Source organism: Phymastichus coffea, unplaced genomic scaffold, assembly GCF_024137745.1.
Source record: "Phymastichus coffea isolate CEN01 unplaced genomic scaffold, Cenicafe_Pcof_1.1 PCOF00053, whole genome shotgun sequence".
NCBI lineage: Eukaryota > Metazoa > Arthropoda > Insecta > Hymenoptera > Eulophidae > Phymastichus > Phymastichus coffea.
In genome coordinates this window covers 1,081,264-1,105,273 of record NW_026706864.1, presented here as the reverse complement: position 1 = coordinate 1,105,273, position 24,010 = coordinate 1,081,264, and the positions used below count along the sequence as shown (strand labels likewise).

The following is a 24,010-nucleotide window of genomic DNA, read 5'->3' as shown; positions in this document are numbered from 1 at the left end:
ATAATCACAACCATAAATATATACGTATATTCACAAAGAGAACTGAGAAGAAAGCGGAATAATGGAACTGTGTATATACATACGACATAGTTAAATAAAAAGTAATTAAAATAATTGCCAGTTAAAGTTGTTAATGCATTTGCAAAATTTTATTTATAATTTTACGAAGACGATCGCAGCTCGTCAGTTCAATTATTCATTTTCAAAAATTCGACAATACATTCTTTATGAATGTCCTGAATGAGTACAAGTTTACGTGAACGTTGACGACACGATTAAATTGATACGGAAGCAAGAAGTTTTGTTGCGGACATCGGCCTACGTTACGCCTACGGAGCCCAAAACAACCTGCGTGTCGTTTGATTGCAATTCTTCGAAACAGTGAGCAGCTGTCAAAACGTGCCTTTCCAAGATGAGTACACCAGTGCAAAAAATGTCGCAGTCAGTTTTCGTGATAAGCGCAACAACAAATGGAAATTCACCTTCTTCTACCGCAACCACGTTTTCACCTCTTATTGGCTCAGCAATGCTGAAATCTGTTTCAATTTATAATAAAATTTAGTTGGTATTTATTTTCGGTTTCAATTTACGAAGAGATAATCCCGCAATTTGCACACAATAATAGACGAGATTTCTCATTGTTGTACAAGACGAGACCTAAAGCGATTTTTAAACTCTTGATTTCAATTATTAAAATAGTCATTGGAGAAAAACACGTAACTTCTGAGTTGTGGCATCTTTATCAATAGTCGTGAGTTATACGCACGAGTGGAACTTCAATGTGCACCGTCGTTTTATCGTTGTGCCACGATATGTAGCTCGTTGTTCAAGCTGAAAATCACGATTTGAAATTGTCAATAATCATTTTAAAAGGCCACGTAATAGTTATTGTACGTTCATATCGCATCGGTGAATTAAGTGAAAACGAAGGAATTGCATGCTTCGTGTTGTTCTTTGTACATTTTCCATCAACGTAATAATTTCTTGTGACATCCTCAATAAGTTAGCTACAAGAAACATATTTTAAACATTTTTTACATATCGTGCTTGTACATGTGCGACAATAGAAGTTTAGTCGATCTTCAGTAAATCTTCTATATAAATGAATTTTACTACCGCACGTTCGCATGAAGTTTGACATGATTCTGTACTGGATGCACCTTATTTCTGCACTGTTGCCCTGATTTCATTTGAGAACTGCCAAGTTTCAAAAGTTGTATCGTAATACAAGCAAAGATATTTGTAAAGGTATTCAATAGTGATGACAATAAATAAGCGAATATATGTACAAACAGCACTTAGAAAAAAGCAGAGTAATGATAGTGTGCACAAACAACATGGATAAATAAATAGGAATTAAAGTTATCGCTAGTTTAGTTTAGTCTCTATTTTATTTGCGAGATTTTCAAAAACCGTTCAATACATCCTTTATGAATTTTTTGTAGTAGTGTACGCTCGCGTGAAGGTTTACGACTCTGTTTATCTGCCGTGAATGCAATGCGAAGTAATTCGGACATATGCCAGTGTTAACGCCCACGACTTTCCCCTTTTCAGTGAGAATCGGGAATATTACAATAATTTAATATTGTATAAAATATTATAAAATATAAAATATAAGATATAAAATTTTATATTTTATAAAATATAAAAAGTGGAACTTAAATGTGCACCGTCGTTCTATCGCTGTGTCACGATACGTAGCTCGTTGTTCAAACTGGAAATCACGACTTGGTATTGTCAGCAATGGTTTCGAAAGACAACGTAATAGTACTGTAGATCTATATCGTTTAGATAAATCCATATTTATTATACATTTATGAAATCAGAATCATTGTATTACATTTTCATCGAGTGATTTTTCATTACCCTTAATGTCATACGTTATCATTTCTTGCAACATCCTTCTTGTGAGATTCTTAGATAGTCTTAATTTACCTGAGAAGTGAACACACCAAATATTAAAACGATTCGGACTTGTGATTTGTAACTCTCACAATTTGTGTCAAGTACTACATGGTACTATAGGTCGATATATATTTTACCTTGTTTTTGTTTCATTTATATTCTGGAATTAGTCATGAAAGAACTGAAAACAATTTTGAATAAAAATGTAACATAAAAATGTTCTGTAGGTATGATAAATGCATACGTAAATTGGAAAAATTATTTTTCTCTATCACCGAATGATTATTTTTCCTCACGTGATAACAATATGTAACTGCAGATTTTCGCAGATAATTGAACGTTCGAAAAGTGTATCGGTATAGCTGGTATGAATTTAATATGATTTAATGAATTTAATCGTATATACTAAGCTTACAATAAAAACCGTCTGATGCCTCGAATTCAAATAATTCTTCAATTAAGAATAAGCAATAATAATACGAATCGATAATTTAGCATGACAAAATATAGTACAATGATTTTGGCATTATTCTGTTACATAAAATATGAGAAAAATATTTGAAAATGCACGTATTGCAATCGCTACCGTAAAGTATATCCACTAAAGTATATAATATTTACTTCGTGAGTAATATGATTATAGAAAACTATAATATTTTTAGAATTTATATTACGTTTTATCAGTTGTTCAGCCGTTTTTTACACTGTTGATGAGTTTTCAACACAGAAAATTGTATAATAGCGACTTAAAGCTTCATTGATATTACTTTTTAATCACGAGTATCAACGTAACTCCACATTTATTGAACAATAAATAACTTCGTTGGCTGTATCATTAAATTAAGGAAATATTCAATGCATATTAAATTTTCGAATTTTCAGTTTCACCAAAAAAAAAGTTTAAATCTATATTCGTGCATTAAAATGGATGCGTAAAACAGATGAAAAAGATGAGCACGCTAGAGATTAGTAGTATCTTTAAATAAATAATTCTATTGAGGAAGCGATACATATATCTGATACAAAACACGCACAGTAATGCAATTAAAGGCAATTAAATTAAAGGTATTCATTATATTTATTACGATCATATTTAGATATGCATGTGCATTCATAAAGAGAATTGGCATAAGAAGAAAGGGAAGTGATGGCATGGTAAATAAAGAGGAATCATATTAATTATTGGCTCAAGTTTTTATTGCATTCAATGAAATATATTTGTTGTTCCGCGAATTCCGTCGCAACTAGGCCTCTTGGTAATTTATATTCAAAATGTCTCCAACACCTTCTTTATGAATGCCTTGAAGTATACTACCAATGCGTAAGTGTTGACGACATCATTCATCTGATGCGGAAGCAAATACTTTTTTTCGGACATATGCCTATGTGTATGCCTACGACTTTCCGCTTCTCAGTAAGAATCGGGCAGCCACTGTCACCCTAGAAATATCTACGAATATTATTTTTTGAACGAACGGTTTATTGTATTGTTTCTGACTCACACAAACCAGCTTGGAGGATGGTTCATGTTTGGTACAGAAGAGGCTGTCATCCAGAGTAATAGTTTCATTCATTAGGCCGGATACTATCTGTTCGCATCTTTCACTAGTCAGTACCGTAAGACTTGCCTTTTGCAAATATCTTGGACGGTCATTCGAGTCGGGATTCGTCTGGCCCCATCCTAACACCGTTACGTTTTGAAGACATATTTCGGAGCGAGTTTTTTCCGACAACTCAGCTGGTTTTGCTACCTTGTTGTCGACATTCTCGCAGAGCTGCAAGCAAATTTTGAACAATTGTTCAGCCGAAAGTGAAACACGTCATTCTCGAATTACCTTGATAATGGCTATGTCGGTTGAGTCATAACTTTGAGGAACTCCTTCAATTTCTGCCCATTCATCGTAAGTTATCCACTTACCCACGTTGTACCTCGTACCAATTGTTAGGTCGACGGAGCCCAAAACAACCTGCGTGTTGTTTGGTTGCAATTCTTCGAAACAGTGAGCAGCTGTCAAAACGTGCCTTTCCGAGATGAGTACGCCGGTGCAAATAATGTCGCAGTTAGTATTCGTGATGAGCGCCACGACAAATGGAAATTCACCTTCTTCTACCGCAACCACGTTTTCACCTCTTATTGGCTCGGCAATGCTGAAATCTGTTTCAATTTATAATAAAATTTAGTTGGTATTTATTTTCGGTTTCAACTTACGAAGTGATAATCCCGCAATTTGCACAAAATAATAGACGAAATTTCTCATCGTTATACAAGAAGAGACCTCAAGCGATGGTGAAACTCTTGGATCCAATTATTAAAATAGTTATTTGAGAAAAAACGTAACTTCTGAGTCATGGCATTTTTTACGGTAGTCGTGAGTTACTCGCACGAGTGGAACTTAAATGTGCACCGTCGTTTTATCGTTGTGTCACGATACGTAGCTCGTTGTTCAAACTGGAAATCACGACTTGGTATTGTCAGCATCGTTTCGACAGACAACGTAATAGTACTGTAGATCTTTATCGTTTAGATGAATCCGTATTTATTATACATTTATGAAATCAGAATGATTGTATGTATTACATTTTCATCGAGTGATTTTTCATTGCCCTCAACGTCCTACTTCATCATTTCATGCAACATCCTTCTTGTGAGATTCTTAGCTAGTCTTAATTTACCTGAGAAGTGAATACACACCCAATATTAAAACGATTCGGACTTGTGATTGGTAACTCGCACAATTTGTGTTAAGTACTACATGGTACTGTAGGACGATATATATTTTACGTTGTTTTTGTTTCATTTATTTTTTGGAATTAGTCATGAAAGAACTGAAAACAATTTTGAATAAAAATGTAACTTAAAACTTTCTGTAGGTATGATAAATGCATACGTTAATTGGAAAACTTATTTTTCTCTATAACCGAATGATTATTTTTTCTTACTTTATTTTATTAATTCATAAACAAGTATTGCATACTGGAGCGATCCACAACAATATTATACTCTTACGCTTCATACAATACATTATTTTTTGTTTTCGTACAGCCCACGCCTACCAAGTTATACGTTTTATTAAATTTTTTCATTCATTGTAAATGAGTTACTATTGCAATTAAATTGACCAGGGCTGGATGCTTAAGTGTTATCACGTGAAAATGAATTTCATAAATCGATATTTGTCTATAAATCCTCTTGGAAATGAGATACATACATCTGGTACGAAAGATGCATAGTAATCCAATTAAGGGCATTTGTAAAGGTATTCAATAGTCATAACTAGAAATATATAGACATCATTTCACAAGGATAACTGAAAAGAAAGCCAAGTGACAGTATGTGTTCACATGGCATGGATGAATAAAGACGAATGACAATAATCGAAAACTCCATAATATTGACTAATGATTCGCAAAAGCGATCCTTGCTCGTCGATACGATGATTATCAGAAGTTCCTCAATATATCCTTTATGAATGTCATGGAGGCGACCACGATCTCGTGAACATTCATAACGAGATTTATCTGATGCTGACTCATTAGGCTTTGTTCTGGGCAAATGCCTACATTTATCCCGACGACTGACCCCTTTTCACTGACGATTGGACCTCCACTGTCACCCTAGTTTTATACACAAATATTTAGCTTTTAAAAGAAATGTTCATTGTATTATTCCTGACTCACGCAACTCATCACAGCAAATGGTTCAGTTTTGGTACAGAAGATGGTCTTGTCCACAAAAATCTGTTCATTTGTCAGGTTGAGTACAAGGTGTTCGCACTGTTCCTTCTTCAGTACTGTAACACGCGCCTTTTTCAAATATCTTGGTTTTTCTGTGGAGTCCAAACTTGTCTGACCCCATCCTAACACCGTAACGTTTCGTTGATATAATGTAGAGCGTGTTTTCTTCGACAACTTAGCTGGTGCCACGTTATTGTCCACATCCTCTAACAGCTTAAAACACGTATTACTCGATTGTTCAGCCTAACATGACTTGTATCATTCTCGGTTTACCTTCACAATCGCAACGTCCATTTCCCGGGGTACATTAACAATTCCTGTCATATTGAGCCATTCAGCGTAAGTTATCCATTTACTCACATTGTACCTCGTACCAATTGTTAGGTCGACGGAGCCCAAAACAACCTGCGTGTCGTTTGGTTGAAATTCTTCGAAACAGTGAGCAGCTGTCAAAACGTGCCTTTCCGAGATGAGTACACCGGTGCAAATAATGTCGCAGTTAGTTTTCGTGATGAGCGCCACGACAAATGGAAATTCACCTTCTTTTACCGCAAACACGTTATCACCTCTTATTGGCTCGGCAATGCTAAAATCTGTTTAAATTTATAACAAACATTCAATTGGTATTTATTTTCGGTTTCAACTTACGAAGTGATAATCCCGCAATTTGCACAAAATAATAGACGAAATTTCTCATCGTTATACAAGAAGAGACCTCAAGCGATGGTGAAACTCTTGGATCCAATTTTTAAAATATCATTGGAGAAGAAAACGTAGCAACTAAGTCATGGCATCTTTAACGGTAGTCGTGAGTTACACGCACGAGCGGAACTTAAATGTGCACCGTCGTTTTATGGTTGTGTCACGTTCCGTAGCTCGTTGTTCAATCTGAATATCACGACTTGGCATTATCGGTAATCATTTCGGAAGACTACATCCATATCGAGTGGAGAAAGAAATCACATGCTCCATGCTGTTTTTTGTACAATTCAAAAATCATAATCAGTGCTTTAATTGATTTTCATTGCCATCAAAGTAATATTGCTTGTAGCATCCTTAATGAAATGGCTAGGATGAACTTATTTTTGAGACCATCCTAAAGTTAATCTTATTATGTCGAAATCAATATCTTTTTGAGAGGCTGCCGAAGTAGGAGCGTGTTTAGTTGAATGGGCGGAAAAATGGAAACACCTGCCCCAATGTCTTTTATCACATCCTTTATCTATCTACCAATCGTCGATGCATTCACAATCGAATACAATTTTATCTGAGGTTTTCTGTTTCTTTTAAGAATTTTCGGATTGTAGATACCACGCAAACACGAGTTTTTTGTTAAACTTCGGTAGTTTTAATTATTGCTGCAATCTCCGCGAATCTGAAATGTTTATAAACTCCGGTACAACGATTAGCAATTACTCGCCATCGCGTTTTATTTTATTACTATTCAATGACGTCAACCTTTGCGCAGTACTTAACGTTGACAACATAACTGTTGCATCTGATCAATTTTTTAAATTCAGAATATCTAATTTCTCTAATTAGTTTGATACAATCGACACATCCGATAATGTGGTGAGTTTTGGTCACTGCGGTCTCAGATTTGAGATGCCTTTCATGATTCTGATCACATTCATGTGATTTCCAACTTTATAAGTAAATAAATTGAAAGTGAAAGAATTGCGATAAGAACATTATTATAAATATTGAGGTAAATTGAAAAACGATATTTTTTCTGGCAAAATTGATTCCACTGGCTCCAAAAGCAGAACCGCACTGTTCTAGCGTAGTCTTTTACGACGCTAATATACTACCTGCAGCCTCCTCAGGAATTTGCCTTTTTAAAACGGGTTGCCTTATACTCTGCTTGTGATTCAATGTGGACTCTCGACCCTTGGGTGCGACAGACTTCCAAGGTGACAGTAATAGATTTGAGTAGGCATTAAAAATTAAACGTTTACTTATATTCTCATATAGATTCCAACATCGGATGTCATGTTTGTTTTTTTAATTTAAAATTATTTCTTTTGTTTTTTCCTGCCTGATGTTTGCTAAAGTTTTAAAAATTAAGAAAAAAAAGTAAACTTAATTTATTTCCCACTCTTTACCATTAATTCCTTACTATATATATAAGCTTTCAGCCGTGAAGTTGTTTTTTGAAAATATTGCTACTGAGATAATCTTATGCTGCTCCGCCCCTTGCCCCATTTCTTAAGACAGTGGGTTGAAATGATCGAACCTGATTCTGCTTATCTTATTTGCCAATCTTATATGTCACGTGATCATAATATATAACTGCAGATTTTCGCAGATAATTGAACATTCGAAAAGTGTATCGGTATAGCTGGTATGAATTTAATATGATTTAATGAATTTAATCGTATATACTAAGCTTACAATAAAAACCGTCTGATGCCTCGATTCCATCTAAGCTATTCGAAAGAATAGCTACAAATAATTCTTCAATTAAGAATAAGCAATAATAATACGAATCGATAATTTAGCACGACAAAATATAGTACAATGATTTTGGCTTTATTCTGTTACATAAAATATGAGAAAAATATTTGAAAATGCACGTATTGCAATCGCTAACGTAAAGTATATCCACTAAAGTATATCCACCAAAAAAAGGTTTAAATCTATATTCGTGCATTAAAATGGATGCGTAAAACAGATGAAAAAGATGAGCACGCTAGAGATTAGTAGTATCTTTAAATAAATAATTCTATTGAGGAAGCGATACATATATCTGATACAAAACACGCACAGTAATGCAATTAAAGGCAATTAAATTAAAGGTATTCATTATATTTATTACGATCATATTTAGATATGCATGTGCATTCATAAAGAGAATTGGCATAAGAAGAAAGGGAAGTGATGGCATGGTAAATAAAGAGGAATCATATTAATTATTGGCTCAAGTTTTTATTGCATTCATTGAAATATATTTGTTGTTCCGCGAATTCCGTCGCAACTAGGCCTCTTGGCAATTTATATTCAAAATGTCTCCAACACCTTCTTTATGAATGCCATAAAGTTTACTACGTTTGCGTGAATATTGACTACATCATTCATCTGATGCGGAAGCAAATACTGATCTTCCGGACATATGCCTTTGTTTATCCCCACGACTTTCCGGTTTTCAGTAAGAACCGGGCCTCCACTGTCACCCTAGAAATATCCACAAATATTAGTTTTTGAATGAACTGTTTATTGTATTGTTTCTGACTCACATAAACCAGCTCGGTGAATGGTTCAATTTTAGTACAGAAGAGGCTGTCTTCCAGAGTAATAGTTTCATTCATTAGGCCGGATACTATTTGTTCGCATCTTTCACTAGTCAGTACCGTAAGACTTGCCTTATGCAAATATCTTGGACGTTCATTCGAGTCGGGATTCGTCTGGCCCCATCCTAACACCGTTACGTTTTGAAGACATATTTCGGAGCGAGTTTTTTCCGACAACTCAGCTGGTTTTGCTACCTTGTGGTCGACATTCTCACAGAGCTGCAAGCAAATTTTGCACAATTGTTCAGCCGAAAGTGAAACACGTCATTCTCGAATTACCTTGATAATGGCTATGTCGGTTGAGTCATAACTTTGAGGAACTCCTTCAATTTTTGCCCATTCATCGTAAGTTATCCTTTTACTCACACTGTACCTCGTACCAATTGTTAGGTCGACGGAACCCAAAACAACCTGCGTGTCGTTTGGTTGCAATTCTTCGAAACAGTGAGCAGCTGTCAAAACGTGCCTTTTCGATATAAGTACACCGGTGCAAATTTCTTCTTGTTCAGCGTTCGAGCTATCGGTTTTTTTTATCATAGCCGCCGCGAATGGAAATTCACCTTCTTTTACGGCAATCACGTTTGCACCTCTTAATGGCTCGGAAATGCTGAAATCTGTTTATATTTATAACAAAATTTAGTTGCTATTTGTTTTCGGTTTCAACTTACGAAGTGATAATCCCGCAATTTGCACAAAATAATAGACGAAATTTCTCATCGTTATACCAGAAGAGACCTCAAGCGATGGTGAAACTCTTGGATCCAATTATTAAAATGTCATTGGAGAAGAAAACGTAGCAACTAAGTCATGGCATCTTTAACGGTAGTCGTGAGTTACACGCGTGAGTGGAGCTTTAATGTGCATCGTCGTTTGGTCATTGCGTCATGATAGGTATCTCGTTGTCAAATCTGAAAATCACGACTTGGCATTATCGGTAATCATTTCGGAAGACTACGTAATAGTACTGTACTTCTTTATCGTTTAATTTACCTGAGAAGTGAACACACCAAATATTAAAACGATTCGGACTTGTGATTTGTAACTTTCACAATTTGTGTCAAGTACTACATGGTACTATAGGTCGATATATATTTTACGTTGTTTTTGTTTCATTTATTTTCTGGAATTAGTCATGAAAGAACTGAAAACGATTTTGAATAAAAATGTAACTTAAAAACTTTCTGTAGGTATGATAAAAGCATACGTTCATTGGAAAAATTATTTTTCTCTATCACCGAATGATTATTTTTCTTTACTTTATTTTATTAATTTATAAACAAGTATTGCGTATTGGAGCGATCCACAACGATATTATACTCTTATGTTTCATACAATACATTATTTTCTGTTTTCGTACAGCCCTCGCCTACCAAGTTATACGTTTTATTAAATTTTTTCACTAATTGTAAATGAGTTGCTATTGCAATTAAATTGACCAAGGCTGGATGCTTAAGTGTTATCACGTGAAAATGAATTTCATCAATCGATATTTGTCTATAAATCCTCTTGGAAAAGAGATACATACATCTGGTACGAAAGATGCATAGTAATCCAATTAAGGGCATTTGTAAAGGTATTCAATAGTCATAACTAGAAATATATAGACATCATTTCACAAAGAGAACTGAAAAGAAAGCCAAGTGATGGTACGTGTTAACATGGCATGGATGAAAAAAGAGGAATGACAATAATCGCCAACTCAATAATATTATCTATTGCTTTGCAAAAGCGATCCTTGCTCGTCGATACGATGATTATTAGAAGTTCCGTAATATATCCTTTATGAATGACATGCAGGCGACCACACTCTCGTGAACATTCATAACGAGATTTATCTGATGCTGACTCATTAGGCTTTGTTCTGGGCAAACGGCTACGTTTATCCCGACGACTGACCCCTTTTCAGTGACGATTGGACCTCCACTGTCACCCTAGTTTTATACACAAATATTTAGCTTTTAAAAGAAATGTTCATTGTATTATTCCTGACTCACGCAACTCAGCACAGCAAATGGTTCAGCTTTGGTACAGAAGATGGTCTTTTCCACAAAAATTTGTTTATTTGTCAGCTCGAGTACAATGTGTTCGCACTGTTCCTTCTTCAGTACTGTAACACGCGCCTTTTTCAAATATCTTGGTTTTTCTGTGGAGTCCAAACTTGTCTGACCCCATCCTAACACCGTAACGTTTCGTTGATATAATGTAGAGCGTGTTTTCTTCGACAACTTAGCTGGTGCCACGTTATTGTCCACATCCTCTAACAGCTTAAAACACGTATTACTCGATTGTTCAGCCTAACATGACTTGTATCATTCTCGGTTTACCTTCACAATCGCAACGTCCATTTCCCGGGGTACATTAACAATTCCTGTCATATTGAGCCATTCAGCGTAAGTTATCCATTTACTCACATTGTACCTCGTACCAATTGTTAGGTCGACGGAGCCCAAAACAACCTGCGTGTCGTTTGGTTGAAATTTTTCCAAACAGTGAGCAGCTGTCAAAACGTGCCTATTCGAGATGAGTACACCAGTGCAAAAGAAGTTGCGATGACTGTTCGAACAGTTAGTTTTCGTGATGAGCGCAACGACAAATGGAAATTCACCTTTTTCTACCGCAACCACGTTATCACCTCTTATTGGCTCGGCAATGCTAAAATCTGTTTAAATTTATAACAAACATTCAATTGGTATTTATTTTCGGTTTCAACTTACGAAGTGATAATCCCGCAATTTGCACAAAATAATAGACGAAATTTCTCATCGTTATACAAGAAGAGACCTCAAGCGATGGTGAAACTCTTGGATCCAATTATTAAAATATCATTGGAGAAGAAAACATAGCAACTAAGTCATGGCATCTTTAACGGTAGTCGTGAGTTCCACGCACGAGCGGAACTTAAATGTGCACCGTCGTTTTATGGTTGTGTCACGTTCCGTAGCTCGTTGTTCAATCTGAATATCACGACTTGAAATTGTTAACAATCATTTCAAGAGACCACGTGATAGTTACTGTACGTTCATACTGCATTGACGAATTAAGCTAAAACGAAGCAATTGCATGCTTCGTGTTGTTCTTTGTACATTTTCCCATCAATGTAATAATTTCTTGTGACATCCTTAATAAGTTAGCTATAAGAAACATATTTTAAACATTTTTTACTTATCGTGCTTGTACATGTGCGACAATAGAAGTTTAGTTGATCTTCAGTAAATCTTCTATATAAATGAATTGTACTACCGCCTGTTCGCATGAAGTTTGACATGATTCTGTACTGGATGCAACTTATTTCTGCACTGTTGCCCTGATTTCATTTGAGAACTGCCAAGTTGCAAAAGTTGTATCGTAATACAAGCAAAGATATTTGTAAAGGTATTCAATAGTGATGACAATAAATAAGCGAATATATGTACAAACAGCACTTAGAAAAAAGCAGAGTAATGATAGTGTGCACAAACAACATGGATAAATAAATAGGAATAAAAGTTATCGCTAGTTTAGTTTAGTCTCAATTTTATTTGGGAGATTTTCAAAAACCGTTCAATACATCCTTTATGAATTTTTTGTAGTAGTGTACGCTCGCGTGAAGGTTTACGACTTTGTTTATCTGCCGTGGATGCAATGTGAAGTAATTCGGACATATGCCAGTGTTAACGCCTACGACTTTCCCTTTTTCAGTGAGAATCGGGCCTCCACTGTCACCCTAGTTTTATACAAAAATATTGAAATTTTCAAAGAGTTGTACATTGTATTATTCTTCACTCACATGACCCAACAAAATAAAAGGTTCAGCTCTCGTACAGAAGTAACTGTCTTCAATATCAGCTAATCGATTTAACAGCTTCAACATTATCTGTTGGCAATCTCTTATCTTCAGTACTTGAAGTTGTGCCTTATGCAAATATCTTGGGTTTTCTGTAGAGTTCAAACTTCTCTGACCCCATCCTAACATCGTTACGTTTCGGTTCTTTAATTCGCAGCGTGATTTCTTCGACAGCTTAGCTGGTACCAGCTTGTCGTCGACATCCTCCGACAGCTTAAAGCAAATTTTACTCAGTTGTTCTGCCTGATGCAATACGCATAATTCATGGTTTACCTCTATCACGGCAATGTCGTTATCGTATAGTACTATATGAATTCGTTTCTTCATTGCCCACTCATCGTAAGTTATCCATTTACTCACATTGTACCTCGTACCATATCTCAAATCAATGGAGTTTAAGATAATTTGCGTGTCGTTTGGTTGCAATTCTTCAAAACAGTGGTCGGCAGTCAAAATATGCCTTTTTGAGATGAGTACACCGGTGCAAATGAAGTCACATTCATCGTTTAAGCATTCAGTTTTTCTTATCAGAGCCGCTGCGAGTGGAAATTCACCTTCTTTTACCGCAAACACGTTATCACCTCTTATTGGATCGGCAATGCTGAAATCTGTTTCAATTTATAACAGAAATTCGATTGGTATTTATTTTTGGTTTCAACTTACGAAAAACAAATCCCACAATTTGCACAAAATAATAGACGAAATTTCTCATCGTTATACCAGAAGAGACCTCAAGCGATGGTGAAACTCTTGGATCCAATTATTAAAATATCATTGGAGAAGAAAACGTAGCAACTAAGTCATGGCATCTTCAACGGTAGTCGTGACTCAGATGCGTGAGTGGAGCTTTAATGTGCATCGTCGTTTTATCGTTGTGTCGTGATACATAACTCGTTCAAATTCACGACTTGGCATTATCGGTAATCATTTCGGAAGACTACATCCATATCGAGTGGAGAAAGAAATCACATGCTCCATGCTGTTTTTTGTACAATTCAAAAATCTTAATCAGTGCTTTAACTGATTTTCATTGCCATCAAAGTAATATTGCTTGTAGCATCCTTAATGAAATGGCTAGGATGAACTTATTTTTGAGACCATCCTAAAGTCAATCTTATTGTGTCGAAATCAATATCTTTTGGAGAGGCTGCCGAAGTAGGAGCGTGTTTAGTTGAATGGGCGGAAAAATGGAAACACCTGCTCCAATGTCTTTTATCACATCCTTTATCTATCTACCAATCGTCGATGCATTCACAATCGAATACAATTTTATCTGAGGTTTTCTGTTTCTTTTAAGAATTTTCGGATTGTAGATACCACGCAAACACGAGTTTTTTGTTAAACTTCGGTAGTTTTAATTATTGCTGCAATCTCCGCGAATCTGAAATGTTTATAAACTCCGGTACAACGATTAGCAATTACTCGCCATCGCGTTTTATTTTATTACTATTCAATGACGTCAACCTTTGCGCAGTACTTAACGTTGACAACATAACTGTTGCATCTGATCAATTTTTTAAATTCAGAATATCTAATTTCTCTAATTAGTTTGATACAATCGACACATCCGATAATGTGGTGAGTTTTGGTCACTGCGGTCTCAGATTTGAGATGCCTTTCATGATTCTGATCACATTCATGTGATTTCCAACTTTATAAGTAAATAAATTGAAAGTGAAAGAATTGCGATAAGAACATTATTATAAATATTGAGGTAAATTGAAAAACGATATTTTTTCTGGCAAAATTGATTCCACTGGCTCCAAAAGCAGAACCGCACTGTTCTAGCGTAGTCTTTTACGACGCTAATATACTACCTGCAGCCTCCTCAGGAATTTGCCTTTTTAAAACGGGTTGCCTTATACTCTGCTTGTGATTCAATGTGGACTCTCGACCCTTGGGTGCGACAGACTTCCAAGGTGACAGTAATAGATTTGAGTAGGCATTAAAAATTAAACGTTTACTTATATTCTCATATAGATTCCAACATCGGATGTCATGTTTGTTTTTTTAATTTAAAATTATTTCTTTTGTTTTTTCCTGCCTGATGTTTGCTAAAGTTTTAAAAATTAAGAAAAAAAAGTAAACTTAATTTATTTCCCACTCTTTACCATTAATTCCTTACTATATATATAAGCTTTCAGCCGTGAAGTTGTTTTTTGAAAATATTGCTACTGAGATAATCTTATGCTGCTCCGCCCCTTGCCCCATTTCTTAAGACAGTGGGTTGAAATGATCGAACCTGATTCTGCTTATCTTATTTGCCAATCTTATATGTCACGTGATCATAATATATAACTGCAGATTTTCGCAGATAATTGAACGTTCGAAAAGTCTATGAGTATAGTTGGAAAGAATTTAATATTATTTCATGAATTGAATCATGTATTTTAAATTAAAAACCGTCAGGTACCTTGATAATTAAATTAAGCTTGCAAAAGATATGCTTCAATTACACAGACGCTTTAATTAATTTTTCAATTAAGAATAAGCGATAAAAGAAATGGATTAGCACGACAAAATATTGTTTTATAATTTTGGTTTTATTCAGTTACATGAAGTATGAGAAAAATATTTGAAAATGCACTTATAGCAACCGTGAACGTCCACCAAAGTATATATTATTTACATCGTGAGGAATATGATTATGGAAAACTTTAATGTTTTTAGAATTTATATTACGCTTTATCACTTGTTCAGCCGTTTTTTAAACTATCGAGGATTTTCAACAACAAAAAATTGCCTGATAGGAACTTAGAGCTTCATTGATAATATTTTTCAATCTCATATCATATTAAGAGAATATTCAATGTATATTAAATTTTCGAATTTTCATTTCACCAAAAAAAAGTTTGGATTAAAATTCGTGCATTAAAATGAATGCAACAAACAGATGAAGAAGATGAGCACACTAAACATCAGTAGTATCTTTAAATAAATAATTCTGTCCAGGAAATGATACATACATCTGATACAGAACCCGCATAGTAATACAATTAAAGGCATTTTAATCTATTCATTTTAGTTATTACAACAATATTTAGATATGCATGTAGATTCATAAAGAAAATTGGCATAAGAAAAAAGGGAAGTGATGGTACATGTACATATGGAATGGGTAAATAATGAGAAATCAAAATAATCATTGGCTCAAGTTTTTATTGCAATTGAGGGATTTTATTTATTGTTTCGCGAATTCCATAGCAGCTAGAACTCGTGGTAATTGATATTCAAAATTTCTCCAACACCTTCTTTATAAATGTCTTGTAGTACGCTACGTTTGCGTGAATGTTGACGACATCATTTATCTGATGCGGAAGCAAATACTTTTGTTTCGGACATATGCCTATGTTTATGCCTACGACTTTCCGCTTTTCAGTAAGAATCGGGCCTCCACTGTCACCCTAGATTTATCCACAAATATTAGCTTTTGAACAAACTGTTTATTGTAATGTTTCTGACTCACACAAACCAGCCCGGTGAATGGTTCAACTTTGGTACAGAAGAGGCTGTCTTCCAGAGTAATAGTTTCATTCATTAGGCCGGATACTATCTGTTCGCATCTTTCACTAGTCAGTACCGTAAGACTTGCCTTATGCAAATATCTTGGACGTTCATTCGAGTCGGGATTCGTCTGGCCCCATCCTAACACCGTCAGATTTCGAAGACATATTTTGGGGCGAGTTTTTTTCGACAACTCAGCAGGTTTTGCTATCTTTTTGTCGACATTCTCGGAAAGCTTGAAGCAAATTTTGCGCGATTGTTCAGCGGAAAGTGAAACACGTCATTCTCGACTTACCACGATAATGGCCACGTCTTTTTCGTGTGAACTATTACGAACTCCTTCAATTTCTTCCCATTCATCGTAAGTTATCCATTTACTCACATTGTACCTCGTACCAATTGTTAGGTCGACGGAACCCAAAACAACCTGCGTGTCGTTTGGTTGCAATTCTTCGAAACAGTGAGCAGCTGTCAAAACGTGCCTTGCCGATATAAGTACACCGGTGCAAATTTCTTCTTGTTCAGCGTTCGAGCTATCGGTTTTTTTTATCATAGCCGCCGCGAATGGAAATTCACCTTCCTTTACGGCAATCACGTTTGCACCTCTTAATGGCTCGGAAATGCTGAAATCTGTTTATATTTATAACAAAATTTAGTTGCTATTTGTTTTCGGTTTCAACTTACGAAATAATAATCCTAAAATTTGGAGACAATAATGCACGAGGTTTCTCATCATTGTGCAAGAACAAGAATAAAGCAACGTTTATACTTTTGAATCCAGTTATCAATAGTGTCTTTGAAAGTGAAAAACGTAGCTGCTGAGTTATGGCACTTTCAACGGTTGTCGTGAGTGGTAACTCAGGATTGCTATTTATACCCCGATCCGATTTTATCGTGATCAGCTATTTTGCTGAGAAACGACCGCGTAACGTCAATAAAAATATTTTTCTTCCTTCGTTAATAGATCAGCAGAAGGTCGGGCGAAAATAAACGACAGCCCCTCACCAGTGGGTGTGCCGATAGTACCTACGCTACACTCTGGACTTGCATCTGTTTTGCCATCACCTGCGACCATCTTACGCGAACAGAATTGCACTGACACCAATGTTAGTACTTTTTCATTCTGAGAGTTACTCTATTTTTCTTATTTTACGTACTCGTGACTTTTGGAGGGTTACAATTTTTTTGAACTACTATAACTGAAATATGCTAATTTAATTAATAACGTGTACTGTAGTAACATTGTTTTCGAACGTTTGTATGAGCCACATGAGCTATTTCGTTTGATTACTTTATCATTGAAATCATGTGTACTAAGTGGTTAAATTTCGAAAAGTTTCAATTTCTGAATATACAACCGTAATCCTCTCTCGCAGAAAAATAATTTCCGTTTTTAATGTACGTTGTATAGTTGGTTTTAGCCCCGTTATGCTTCTTGTAATCGTTGATAATTGCATCAGAAAGACCAACAAAGAGCAACCAAGATTTATATTTAAACAAATTTTTTGATTGATTGCAAATGAGCGACTATTTTGATTTAATTATCCAAGGTTTGGTGCCTGAGTGTTTTCCTTATGTGGAAGTGATACATACATCTGGTATAACAATACTCGCATAATAATATAATCCAAGATATTTGCAAATGTATTCAATAGCCATGACAATAAATAAATAATTAAATATATATATGCACGTCTATTCGTAAAGAAACCTAAGAAGAAAGCCAAGTGACAGTCCGAGTACATATCGCATGGATGAATAAAGAGGAATTATAATAATCGCGAGCTCAAGCCTCGATTGATACATTTTAATTATTGTTTTTGCGTAGGTGATCGCAGCTTGTCCGTTCAATTATTCATTTTCAAAAATACCATAACATGTCCAATATGAATGTGTTGTAGTAGTACACTCCCGTATGAACGTTGACGACATTATTCATCTGATGTGGAAGCAATGCGGTGTATTCCGGACATACACCTAAGTTTATCGCTACGAGTTTTTGCTTTTCAGTCAGAATAGGGCCTCCGCTGTCACCCTAGATTTATATACAAATATTTAGCTTTTGAACGAACTGTTCATTGTATTATTCGTCCTAACTCACACAACCTGATGTAGCAAATGGTTCAGCTTTGGTACAGAAGACGCTGTCTTCCACGTGAACAGTTTCATTTATCAGCTCGTGTATCTTTTGTTGGCATTCTTCACTAGTCAATACTGTGAGAATTGTCTTCCTTAAGTATCTTACAGTTCTATTCGAGCTGAGACTCGTGTGACCCCATCCTAACATTGTCACGTTTCGGTTCTCTAATTTGGAGCGTTTTTTGTACGAGAACTCAGCTGATATTGACACATTTTTGTGGACTTTCTCAGAGAGCTTTAAACAAATTTTGCCCAATTGTTCAACGGAAAATAAAACACGTCAATCTCGGTTTACCTTGATAACGGCGATGTCGTTTTTTATTATTGCCTTATGAACTCCTTCAATTTCTGCCCATTCGTTGTAAGTTATCCTTTTACTCACATCATATCTCACACCATGTCTCAGGTCGACGGAACCCAAAACAATTTGCATATCGTCCAATGATACCTTCTCGAAACAGTGAGCGGCTGTCAAAACGAGCCTTTCCGAGATGAGTACACCCGTGCAAATTAGGCCGCGTTCAACGTTCGAGCAGTTCGTTTTTTTTATGAGCGCCGCCACGAATGGAAATTCGCCTTCATTTGCCATGACCACGTTGTCACCTCTTATTGGTTCAGCAATGCTGAAATCTATTTCAATTTTTGAAAGATTTTATTTATTTATTTTTAGCTTCAACTTACGAAATAAGAATCCCAGAATTTGCAGACAACAGTACACTTCATTTGTCATAATTACGTATGAGCAGGAATAATGCGATGTTTAGAATTGGTCCAATTATTGATAAATGTCAATCGAAAAAAAACGTAGCTGCTGAGTTATGGTATCTTCAACGGTAGTCGTGAGTTAGATGCGTGAGTGGAGCTTTAATGTGCATCGTCGTTTTATCGTTGTGTCGTGATACATAACTCGTTGTTCAAATTCACGACTTGGAATTGTTGACAATCATTTCGAAAAGCTACGTGATAGTACTGTACATTCAACAACTCCGTGCTATTTTTGTATATTTAAAAAATCAGAATCAGTGCTTTACATTATAATTGATTGATTTTTCATTGCCATCAACTTAATGATTTTTGTGATATTCTTAATAAGATAGTCATGACGAACGTTAATCCAAAAATAATTCGCACATTGAACTCATACGTGTACAGTTATAATGCTGTAAATCTTTCACATCGATAAAATTGATATTATAAAATTTGTCATTATCCACAGTAAAAGTTACTAGAAAACATAATCTTGGGATATATTCGGGCAATAGTAAAAATTGCTACACATAACGGTGTGCAGTTTACTGGAACCCATATAACGACTACTATGAACAAAATGTAGGAGATTAGCTCGTTAAATTTTATATACTGCACTACACCTATATATACTTTGGCTGGTTTTAGAAACTAATTGTAAAGGTTATACTTGATTGGAATTATTGTTGAAAGTCACATTAATTTGGAAGTTCGTCTTTGGAGTAGGATGCATATACGATTCATCGTCCGTTATCATACCTACACACGTGCACGCGCATTCATATATTACATATCCTATTTATTCTTTAGTTTGCAAGTTAACCACCCATCTCATGTAGTTCGCCTTTTAGACACTATCGTACATCTGCGGATAGATGAATTCAACTTTCACAGAAGTTCCTAGAGTATCCCGCGACAATTGGTCTTCCTCATTTATCACTGGAGCTCCATTGTCGCCCTGTCGCCAAAAATCAATGTGTTATCGAAAATTGCAATCAGAGATGCCATCTCAACGGTGCGTCGGACGAAAACCAAACGATTTCGCCACCTTTCGACTAACTCTTTTTAAAAGCTTGGAAAACAATGCGTCTGAACGATTCACTTTCTTATTTCAAGTTTAAAATGCCTCTTGCAGATTTTATTTTTTAATAAGAACACGGTTTACTTTAACAAAACCGTTTAAAATTTTTCATTATGTCTACAATTTTTTTCCTATTTAGTAACTACCTGCTCTCACATTCATGTGTACTAACCCGAAATTAAGCAGGAAATCTGCGAAATACACGTTTATTGCTCGTATCAAAATACATTTCTTTCGCAGTGCTAACTCAAAACACTCGTGGAAATCCTAAATATATTAAAAGATGCTCACTCGCGTATTATTTACAACCAAAGTACACGGACCCGTAAAATATGTTTTTACGTCTTATAAGTGAATTAATCAATTAATTAAATGCAAGCAATTTAGTTCTTTTCAACTAATTATCTCTATTAATGTTTTCGTTTTTTTAATCTGGACGTAACAAAACTCCATCAAACTGTTATTGTATAATTTAATAAAAACTTGAAATAAATAATTAACAAAATTGATGGCATTTGAATGAACTAACTTAAATATGAAAAATGGAAATGATTGAATAGAATCGACTATTTGGAATCGTGGACTCGTTAAACAAACATTTTCCCTCAAATAAACGATATTACATATTATTTTTAGGTAAGTCGTCCTGTCTGTATAATGCGGAACGATGCGCATTTCAAAATACGAATCTCCAATACTTTGTATAAATATATATATTTTTTCATAACAAAACAATTTTTTAAATTAATTACAAGGAATGTTGTTATTGTACACCAGTCACTGTCGCACGTGAGTGATAAAGCGCCACTGTCCGAGTTCTCACAACACACAGTTCAGCAGTTGTCCTCTTCACTTCTTCTTCTTCAGCTGTCTGTTTTTCCTCTTCTCCTCGCGCTTCCTCTCCCGTTCGGACAAACTGCTGTAGAGCTTGTAACCGAAAAACACTGCGAACCAACGAGAAACAAGAAAAGCGTTAGGTGGTGTTCGTGAGAAATATTGACGTCGAGGCGTCTGTTGCTTGGCGCACGCGATAAATACATTCGTTTGCCAAAAACAAAGACCAGAAGCAGCGAAAAGTGCCTTAGGGAAGCGAGTCGCGAACTTTCTCCACGTACTTTTCGACATGCCCCTTCAGGCTGCCTTTCGCCAGGCTCAAAACTCACTCTTGTTCCCGTCATCGGCGGCTCCGAGCGCTCGAATATCCTCTAAACGACGGACTCGGTCAGCCATCGTTCCCGGGGCTGCCGTGAGGCGACTGATTAGGCGCCGCGTAACGCGCGTATTGTCGTTACGCAACCAGGCACAAAAACTTGTCGGCAGGTATTGCATCTGCGTTTATAAATAGAAACACGTTTGCCTAGTTGTTTTTCGTGCCGATTTATACATTCGTTTTTTGGAAACACTGCGAGACGAGAGAGAGAAAGAGAGAGAGAGAGAGAGATATACCGAATATGAGAGTGATGACGGCGAGCATAACCACGAGAATGAAGAATTGCGAGGCGAAGAACGAGGTGGCGATGTGCTGCTCGTCGGCAACCAAGTCGTCGTCGACGAAACCGCCCTGTGCCTTTTTCAGCAGGTCGCGCCGCAGCGCCTCCTTATCCTCGTCGGACAAGCCGCCCATTGAGTCGAGCATCTTCAGCAGCTCTTCGGCCGACGGCATTTTGCCGTCCGGGAACGGATTTCTCGGGAGCTCGTCCTCGACAACGCCGTCATCGCCGTCATCTTCGTCGGCAGTTGCTGACACCAAGAGACTTCGCAGACCGAAGAGCAATAACGACAGCATTTCGGCGCCGACTCTGTTTGGAATTCATATTCGTCAGAGTGCAAAACAAGATCGTCTGTTTTCAAGTGTCCCTCGCGCGAAAGAACAAAATCCCCGACTTATTTTTCGAACCACACGTGGATGCTGGTCCAACAATAACTTTTTGCTACGTTTTACTTATTACCGGTGATCACGATGGATTAGCCATTTTCAGCTGTTGTGCTCTCTATTATCTTATCTTCCGTCCTCCCCAAGATCACCATCGAGACGAAGAGATAAAGCGCGCACTTGCCAATAGCCGTGACACGGCGCACAGGCTTATCCGAAATATAGAAGAAAAATAAAAATATATACAAATGCGTGCTACGTGTCACTCGGCGATATTGCCAAAACGACTTAACTTGCAAGTTTACGTGGATAGCTTTATTTGTTTATCATCGAAATTACGAATTTTTGAATTGTTGCCTTTTTTAAAATTCGCTGTCACCTTTATAAATCGATTGAGAAAATCTATATACGAAAAAAGAATTTTTTTTTTCAATTCACGTGAATCATCGCGTAGTGTTCAACTCGTCAAAAAGACGGAAGCCGGTGAAAAGCTACATCACAATTAATACTCTCATATATGAAAAAGTAGGCTACAATTACATTTGTTGCTTCGTTAAAAAAATAAAACGGAAATTGTATTGACATACACGCACCGACGGTCTTCGCTTGCCGGCTAAGAAATATACTTTAATGCTTATTCACGAAGCCGAACCATCCAGGAAAAAAGTAATTTTCAAACAACGATTCGATATTCATTGACAAAACTAATAATTTTTAAACTACTCAAAGTTAAAGCGCCGTGATCTTCACACCTCACAATTGATCGATTTTAAAAGAGAATAAGAGAAATACCTGCAGGGTTTTTAAAAAAGTAGCAGAATAGTTCTAACGGACGTAGGCGCGTGGAAACATACGGCGACACGACTAAAACTTGCCAACGAGCATTGCATGCACGAGGTGTTCTCTCCCCACACATGTACATACTATACACGGATAACGGGCCGGCTACGTGGCCGCTGTGAGTTTGTGAGGGGGAGGAGTCAATGATCTTCGATGGAGAGAGAAACCGAGCGATGATAATGGTACAGCGAGCTACTCACGAGAGCTAATTTCTGGCTCTTCTTATGACGAATGCATCTCTATGTCAAGGTCTTTACAATCACATAGAGGATTAATAAGAACAGCGCATCAGGGTTTTCTGAGATTTGACGATGGCAAACACAGCAAAGTTCTTTGAGATTTTGAAGATGAATTTAAGTCTGAGTTGCGCAAGTGCTGAAGACTTGTTTACCGGCAGTCTTCCGTTTATTTACGTGTAAATAGCAAAGAAACTTAGGAATAAATCGCAACTTTTACTGATATTGTTCTCCTAAAGATATGCAGGTTTGATTACGACTAGAAACATCTAGCAAAAATCCAATTACTTTTGCAATTTCAAGCAGAACGAATAGAAACTTGATTGTATAGTCTCGTCATCAATAAAATTCCATGTGTACAATTGCAATGTTCAATTGTCATATCGTAGACCCACATCAAATTACATTGAGACATAATGCAAGCAACCCGTTTGTTCTCAACAATCACCCTACCGTGGTGTACGCACTACATACCGCGAAGACTGATGATTATGACGGCAGAAATAATGAACATGTCGTTGCTGAAATCATGCAAGATTGGTCCCTCTGGAATGTTACTCAGATTGACCATTTCTTTTTCTATTAATTTTATGCTGAACCATGAGAATAAGCGAGAAAACTTATGCTTCCGCACGTCGTCTGCCAAGAGACGCCGATACTTTTATCGTTTTTTTTTTGCGCTATAGCCGGCCGAGTGGAACTAGTGGCACACGAGCGACATCTGGAAAATGTCTCCATTTCATTTTAAATACTTCATATTACCGATGTATTTCTTTAAAATATGTGAAACTATAAATCAGTGATTAAAATTATCTTTTTTCTTCACCTTTTGCACGA

At 36.3% G+C, this 24,010-nt stretch overlaps 6 protein-coding genes across 14 annotated transcripts; all 6 read right to left on the bottom strand.

The window, feature by feature from the left end:
- Positions 1–3,092: 3,092 nt before the first annotated feature.
- Positions 3,093–4,247, bottom strand: LOC131665594 (venom serine protease-like). 4 transcript variants are annotated; one of them, XM_058937597.1, is made up of 4 exons: positions 4,115–4,247; positions 3,741–4,060; positions 3,414–3,680; positions 3,093–3,345 (listed from the first exon to the last, which is right to left on the bottom strand). In XM_058937597.1, the coding sequence occupies exons 1-4, from the start codon at positions 4,161–4,163 to the stop codon at positions 3,247–3,249; spliced, it is 735 nt and encodes a 244-aa protein (XP_058793580.1). In that variant the 5' UTR covers positions 4,164–4,247; the 3' UTR covers positions 3,093–3,246. The 4 variants fall into 4 exon arrangements, with proteins under 4 accessions (XP_058793580.1, XP_058793582.1, XP_058793581.1 ...); XM_058937599.1 differs by having other exon boundaries at positions 3,093–3,355; positions 4,115–4,245; XM_058937598.1 differs by having other exon boundaries at positions 3,093–3,355; positions 3,408–3,680; positions 4,115–4,244.
- Positions 4,248–4,384: 137 nt separating this feature from the next.
- Positions 4,385–6,425, bottom strand: LOC131665593 (venom serine protease-like). Of its 2 annotated transcripts, none has more exons than XM_058937594.1 (4): positions 6,289–6,425; positions 5,914–6,233; positions 5,584–5,853; positions 4,385–5,520 (listed from the first exon to the last, which is right to left on the bottom strand). In XM_058937594.1, exons 1-4 carry the CDS (start codon positions 6,335–6,337, stop codon positions 5,347–5,349), a joined length of 813 nt encoding a protein of 270 aa, XP_058793577.1. In that variant the 5' UTR covers positions 6,338–6,425; the 3' UTR covers positions 4,385–5,346. The 2 variants fall into 2 exon arrangements, with proteins under 2 accessions (XP_058793577.1, XP_058793578.1); XM_058937595.1 differs by having other exon boundaries at positions 5,380–5,520; positions 5,589–5,853.
- A 2,135-nt stretch (positions 6,426–8,560) lies between these two features.
- LOC131665587 (venom serine protease-like) lies at positions 8,561–11,841 on the bottom strand. 2 transcript variants are annotated; one of them, XM_058937580.1, is made up of 5 exons: positions 9,921–10,106; positions 9,599–9,838; positions 9,210–9,544; positions 8,877–9,149; positions 8,561–8,814 (listed from the first exon to the last, which is right to left on the bottom strand). In XM_058937580.1, exons 2-5 carry the CDS (start codon positions 9,645–9,647, stop codon positions 8,641–8,643), a joined length of 831 nt encoding a protein of 276 aa, XP_058793563.1. In that variant the 5' UTR covers positions 9,648–9,838; positions 9,921–10,106; the 3' UTR covers positions 8,561–8,640. The 2 variants fall into 2 exon arrangements, 1 of the variants encoding a protein (XP_058793563.1); XR_009302035.1 differs by lacking the exons at positions 8,561–8,814; positions 8,877–9,149; positions 9,210–9,544 and adding exons at positions 10,925–11,194; positions 11,255–11,589; positions 11,645–11,841 and having other exon boundaries at positions 9,678–9,838; positions 9,921–10,861.
- Positions 11,842–11,925: 84 nt separating this feature from the next.
- LOC131665589 (chymotrypsin-2-like) lies at positions 11,926–13,513 on the bottom strand. The gene is made up of 4 exons (XM_058937581.1): positions 13,417–13,513; positions 13,027–13,361; positions 12,697–12,966; positions 11,926–12,633 (listed from the first exon to the last, which is right to left on the bottom strand). The coding sequence occupies exons 1-4, from the start codon at positions 13,463–13,465 to the stop codon at positions 12,460–12,462; spliced, it is 828 nt and encodes a 275-aa protein (XP_058793564.1). The 5' UTR covers positions 13,466–13,513; the 3' UTR covers positions 11,926–12,459.
- A 2,391-nt stretch (positions 13,514–15,904) lies between these two features.
- On the bottom strand, positions 15,905–19,215 carry LOC131665624 (venom serine protease-like). Of its 3 annotated transcripts, XM_058937651.1 has the most exons (7): positions 19,078–19,215; positions 18,692–19,026; positions 18,359–18,631; positions 16,942–18,292; positions 16,553–16,887; positions 16,220–16,492; positions 15,905–16,157 (listed from the first exon to the last, which is right to left on the bottom strand). In XM_058937651.1, exons 1-4 carry the CDS (start codon positions 19,124–19,126, stop codon positions 18,119–18,121), a joined length of 831 nt encoding a protein of 276 aa, XP_058793634.1. In that variant the 5' UTR covers positions 19,127–19,215; the 3' UTR covers positions 15,905–16,157; positions 16,220–16,492; positions 16,553–16,887; positions 16,942–18,118. The 3 variants fall into 3 exon arrangements, with proteins under 3 accessions (XP_058793634.1, XP_058793633.1, XP_058793635.1); XM_058937650.1 differs by lacking the exons at positions 18,359–18,631; positions 18,692–19,026; positions 19,078–19,215 and having other exon boundaries at positions 16,942–18,123; XM_058937652.1 differs by lacking the exons at positions 15,905–16,157; positions 16,220–16,492; positions 16,553–16,887 and having other exon boundaries at positions 18,153–18,292; positions 18,364–18,631.
- A 1,688-nt stretch (positions 19,216–20,903) lies between these two features.
- LOC131665641 (uncharacterized) lies at positions 20,904–23,024 on the bottom strand. 2 transcript variants are annotated; one of them, XM_058937680.1, is made up of 3 exons: positions 22,174–22,301; positions 21,671–22,023; positions 20,904–21,168 (listed from the first exon to the last, which is right to left on the bottom strand). In XM_058937680.1, the coding sequence occupies exons 2-3, from the start codon at positions 22,008–22,010 to the stop codon at positions 21,074–21,076; spliced, it is 435 nt and encodes a 144-aa protein (XP_058793663.1). In that variant the 5' UTR covers positions 22,011–22,023; positions 22,174–22,301; the 3' UTR covers positions 20,904–21,073. The 2 variants fall into 2 exon arrangements, with proteins under 2 accessions (XP_058793663.1, XP_058793662.1); XM_058937679.1 differs by lacking the exon at positions 22,174–22,301 and adding an exon at positions 22,890–23,024 and having other exon boundaries at positions 20,906–21,168.
- Between the last annotated feature and the right edge of the window lie 986 nt (positions 23,025–24,010).